Genomic DNA, 5,665 nt, shown 5'->3' with positions numbered 1-5,665 from the left:
TTTGATTTTCCGTGCATTTTTGTTTCGAAGAGGAAGGCCCTTTACTTCTTTCTAAAGATACTTCCCTCTAAATTCGTTCCTTTTCTTCAGCCGTTCAAAACTTTGCTCATTCTCTTATAAGAAAAATAGTATTCCCGTTTACAGTGCAGAAAATGCATTCTATGAAGTGTACTGTGATGGCGGAATGATAGGTGTAAAAGATTTCATTGTTCGTGTGCTACGTTCCACGAGTGAGAGGAGCGCTGTTGTTATTGTTCGCCCTTGGTTAAAACGGTATTCACTCGGTTTAAACCTATGTATTATAAGAACAATGAAGTGGTAGAAAAAAACTGCATTGGGAGAGTAATTCGCAGGATGTGTGCGATCCCAATAATGTAGGTTTTTTTTTTCATTGTCTGGAGCCAGATTACTTGTTTTAATACGCTTCGTAGTTTTGATTCGGTCATGCGAAGTGATAGCATATTGAAATTCAATCTTCCATTGCAAGGCGGTAATATCAGACTGAAGAGAACATTGTTTATATTATACAACCAGAGACCTGTTCTAATTGCAATCACTTAAAAATCCTGATGTTAGTAGCATCATATAGCGGCAGATGATTGCTTAACATTTTTCATTTCAAAAAGATTAAGAGTTTCCTGTATGCAACCTTTTGAGCCGCAAGTCATTATCACCAACATCGGTGAAGTTCAACGATAATGCGAAACGTTAACAAAATTCATATTAATGCGCAAATAGATGAATGAAGTTACTCGAGGTAAAAAGAACATAGCTAAAGTTAGCTGAAGTACAAAGGAACCGGCAAACACCAAAGAATGAGATTTGCTTGATACGAGGCGATAAAAGTCAGCAATTGACCAGTGTTACTTCAACATATCAGAGCACCTTCCCCCTCATCTTCGTTTCTCTCTATTTGCAGGATATTGTCTGTCCTGTACTTCATGAATTGCAATTTATTTTTGGCTAAAATTGACAACCGAAATTTGAAAAGAGGTATAAGGCGCTATACAGATAGTTGTTGCGAATTACTGTTTCTGAGTCAGTCTTTGCGATTTCATTAGACTTCCATCCAAAGAGATCGATGCACTCAATTTGCACCAGAATTCTTCAATTATTCGACAACGTAAATGACAGTTCGATCGAAAATTGGCTTCTGAAGAACAAACAATGTGCTCTCCCTGCATGTTTGATTATATAGTTAGCAACTGCGTTCTTTGTTTTTTTTTTAAAATTATGAGAGAAAAAGGGTAATGGACATTATACGGTGCAAAACATATGTGAGGTTGATTGACAAATGCTCCCTTTCTTGTCCAGAAATTGAGAGTACACAGCTCATTTCGATATAACCATTAAAGTAGACAAATGGACTTTGCTACAAAAAAATGTAGAAAGCAATGCGCTTCGCAATGAGGAAGTTCCGAAGGAGAACTGTATATTTTATTTTATGATTTTGATTTTGTTATAGTCTTTCTCAGTCCATTCCTTAAAGATAAGTTAATTTCATTTGCAGCATAGTAATGATAAGTTCATAAGTTTGCTTTCTTTTGCATTCAAATTAGATAACTGATATACTATTTCGAATATTGCTAGTTACCGCTTTATGGATATTTGAAGGCTGGAAAGATAAGTTAGGATATCATTCTGGGCAAATTAGTCTTTTTATACTTTCTTATCGCTAAGTGAAGAAAATGCAGATCATCTATTATCATCAAATATTTGCATTTAATGCCAAGTAATACATTTAATGCCAAGTAAGTCCAGTTTCATTAACTTATATCCAATAAAATTTATGATAATGGCGTGCGTTCCATCCCAACTGTTCACTACCAAAATGTAATTTCATTTTTCTGCTGAAATGTATTTTTTCACTTTTTTCTTTGGATAACGTCACTCAAATTGACATCCGTGTATCGCATTGTTCCCGTAAATAACTCTCTGCAAAACTATTCTATTAGGAATTCCTTTTTTCAAGGGGCTGTACGCCTAACTAACGGATAGAGTAAAAGCGGGGAAATGTTAATGCCACTGTATCACAACTACGATGGAAAACAGACTTCAAAGAATAGCATTTGGGATATTGGTCGCCCTGTCCGTATATGTACATGTACTATCCTTTCTTAAAAAACAGTAAATGAAATTGGGGAGAGGGGGAGGGGAGCAGACTTCTCCGTGGCTCCGCGGACAGAAAAAAATTTGCTGGAGGGCTGCATTTGGCCTGCGGATTACTAGATGCCCAGGTCAGACTTAATTTATTTTTTGAGAAAATAGTCTTCTTTAGTGTTTCTCCCACTGTAGTGCAGGGATCGCTTCTCTGGTTCGTTGGCGCCATTGTGCTTGATCGGGGTGTACGCCAGCAGCCTTCATATTCTTGTGCAGCGTGTCAGACCATTGTTGCTTCAGGTGACCTATAGGTCACTTTCGTGAGATGTCGAGGTTGATGGCAGTCTTGCACACAGAATCATTATTGGTTAAAGGGTATGGTCTCACCATCTGAGGCGAGACTCACATAGCTTGTCAGAAACCGGAGTGATGCCAGACCACAGTCGAATGTCATCAATGCATACGTGGTCGAGGCGCGTAAGACCGACCAGCTGTCCATTGCAGCATCTTTTTTTCCATCATACTAAGGCGATGCTCTATAAATTCCTGATCGCAGGCCAAAACTGAGCTCCGTAGATCGCGACAAGTCGAATCACAGAGCGATAGATCTTTGACTTCAGTTGGTCAGGATGTTCTTGTCGCACATCAAAAGCAATTGTCGACCTGAGGTACTTGAATGCATTTATCCGTGATAGCTCAGTATTGTTAATTTTGATGGATCCAGATTCGCTTACATTGGTTGTCAAGTACACGGTTTTTCTGACGTTTAGATGAATCTGGTTGAAAAACTTTAACCAATGAAGGAGTTCCAAAATTTTGACTTGCATGCTTTCATGCTGTCGTCTAATTACATTTTTAAAAATAGTTTTTCTGTTTGAGAAGAAAGTAGTCAAACAGGTAAAATATTTCCATAAAGATGTTACTTCAGAAAGCATTGAACGGAAACACTATTAACCGAATGAGTGCGCCTTTGCTCTAAATGAAGTTGTCCGGAACATGTTCTTTTGCCTTCATGTACCCGAATATTTGTGGCTATATCAAATTAGAGGAATAGTACTGTTCAAGATCTTTGAGTTGCTAAATGAATTGATATATTTGAGATGATGGAAAACTGAAGCCCTTGTTTTCTGTGTACTATGCAATGAAAGTAAAGTAGAGCATCCCTCGAAAAGGATTTAAAAGTCAAATGAAGTTGGAGCAGTTTTCAGTTACCTTTATCCATCCTCATATTTTTCTTAAAAAGTGCTGATACTTTACATGTGAAATATGACCAGAATGGACGGATGGATGGGTGGATAAGATAATTAATTATAAAGTTTAAGTTCAATTCACAATTCTGTTTTTGGTCGCGATTTCACTGCGAATGAAAATAGTGATTATAATGAAAATTTATGCGTTTCAGTGTGTGTCACAGTTCGCACCTGCTGGTAATAGCCATGTTTGGACTACAGACGATCTTCTTCCAGCATTCGTGTACGTGACTGTACGTGCTCAGCTGCAACATTTAGGTGCCGAAATTCGTCTTATCGAAGATTTTACACCACAACTGCAGGGTAGTGGACAAATTGAACTTATGTTCACCACCCTTAGAGCTAGTTACCTTCAAATTTGTAGCGATAAAAATTCACCCTGAAACGTTTTTTTCTCTTGAAATCTTGAATGCCTTAGAAGGAACGAGAAGTTCGTCAATAATGTGATAATAACATTTGGTAAAGGCTGCTTGAGCTCTAATTCAAATAAAATCCTTGCACTTAATATCACTCTCAACTCTATCCTGCTACAAGCTACAAGCAGATGAAATCTCATTTTTGTTATTGCAAGCTGATATTTTTCTTATGATCTTCTCAACTTGTGTGTCGCGCTCTTTATTTCATTGATTTGGCATATATAATGTTCCTGTTTCATATATTTTCAATCTAGCAACTTTATAATACAGAGTGCTATATACATTCAATAAATGATATCCTTTCAGTTCCCTCATTGTTTTACATGAATCGTTTAAGTAAATCCATCAACGATTCGTGAATACATCAAGTATAAGATTTCACGGGTCCATATTCGATGGATTGCACAATCAGAAAACATAAATGAATACTGAACTGATAAGACAGTGTTTCGCTTATGCTATTTCGACAATCTGCTCAACGATTATGTGTACTTCGGAAGTTACATTCGTTCCATCTTCCGATTGTATTTTAGGTACTGTTTTATCAGTAGAACGGAAGTTGATGCCATAAATAAACATACTCTGCGAATCCAGACAAAATGTTGAAGAGCTGCTTTAAGCGCTCGAAGAATTATATCACCTGATGTTCACTATTGAGAGTAGATTGCACTATGCGATTTTCTTTTGAAAACCAAATTCAAATTAAGCAATGAAAGTTAGGTAAATTGAAAATTGAAGTGACATAAACAGGCAAGAAAAAGAGATAAAGGAATGCACAATGGAAAAAATGATTGTCAAGTGGCCAGCGGCTCGGTAGTAATAAAATTGGTTCGTCAGAATGTCCTCAGCAGTCACATCCTGTGCAGCACCATTACATCATCATTGCCACCTTCTACTGTTTGCTTAGCAATGAAAATTCTAATCAACCGAGTGAAACTTTTCTTGAAACGTGGCACTGACTTTATATGGGCTTCAGTTCTCTTCCCCTTCCTCTTATCCAAAATTCTATAATGGATTTTATAGCTTAACTTACCTGTTAAAACTTATTTCGCTAAAACCTTTCGCTTAGAATTTTTTGATGTGAGGAAACAATTTGATGACGTGATGTGATATTGCACGTAGGATGATGTGTCGATAAAAACCGAAATATTTTTAGTATAAGAGATGGTGTCAATGCTGTAAGGATGTATAGCCCAAGTCGTGTTGTAAGATGCTGTAAATCAACTCATGTTGGAATTCAAGTTTATGTGCAATGTCGGAGTATTATAAAAAGCCTCTGGTAAACTTGGGATCGGTTGGTTTTAACTTTTTGGATCTTTGCGAACAAAATTTGACTATCTGAGGAATCAGGATCACTGTTCATTGTGCATTGCTCAGCATTGTTCATCCAGTGAATTGTGCTATCGAATTCGTTATACTCGGCTACCCTACTTTAGAAGTAATTAATTTTTCCAGAGGGCCACATGAGAAGTTAGAAATGGTTTTCGAGGAGCGGACTGATATACCTAACTTGGTAGGGTAAAACCATATACGTATATACTATCCCTTCATAAAAATAGTAAGCGAAACATTGTAATGGATTCACTGATTACATCATTATTTAATGTTGAGATGATGAATTTGTGATGAAAGATTAACGGACTTTAATATTGAAGGGTTTTGAGTTAAGCTGGCATGCCTATTCATAATGTCGGAAAAACTCCGAAAAATATAATGCTCATAACACAAAAACGTCCCAGTACCTACACCATGGACAATGATGTCCATTGTACCTACACAATGTACAATGCCAAAGACTAGCCAACCTCTATGATAGCCTCGGTGGAGCTTACAAAACTCCTCCCTAATCCTCATATATATATATATATATATATATATATATATAGAAAACTACCAACA

The 5,665-nt window shown here is 36.9% G+C and overlaps 2 protein-coding genes across 2 annotated transcripts in view; one reads left to right on the top strand and one right to left on the bottom strand.

Moving 5' to 3' along the window:
- LOAG_16487 (kinase domain-containing protein) overlaps window positions 1–3,885 on the top strand; it is a 37,097-nt gene extending 33,212 nt beyond the window's left edge. The window contains exon 32 of the mRNA XM_020449139.1: window positions 3,503–3,885. Coding sequence (XP_020307399.1) covers window positions 3,503–3,733 — 231 coding nt within the window. The 3' untranslated portion in view covers window positions 3,734–3,885. The remainder of the gene's footprint in view (window positions 1–3,502) is intronic.
- Window positions 3,886–4,617: 732 nt separating this feature from the next.
- On the bottom strand, window positions 4,618–5,533 carry LOAG_12107 (hypothetical protein; the record flags this gene model as incomplete). The annotated part of the gene is made up of 4 exons (XM_003147620.1): window positions 4,618–4,771; window positions 4,825–4,979; window positions 5,052–5,196; window positions 5,499–5,533. The coding sequence occupies 4 exons, from the start codon at window positions 5,531–5,533 to the stop codon at window positions 4,618–4,620; spliced, it is 489 nt and encodes a 162-aa protein (XP_003147668.1).
- Between the last annotated feature and the right edge of the window lie 132 nt (window positions 5,534–5,665).

Source organism: Loa loa (assembly GCF_000183805.2).
Source record: "Loa loa unplaced genomic scaffold supercont3.5, whole genome shotgun sequence".
In the NCBI taxonomy this organism is placed as follows: domain Eukaryota; kingdom Metazoa; phylum Nematoda; class Chromadorea; order Rhabditida; family Onchocercidae; genus Loa; species Loa loa.
Note: the sequence above shows the minus strand (reverse complement) of the source record. Positions and strands in the feature narration are given on the sequence as shown.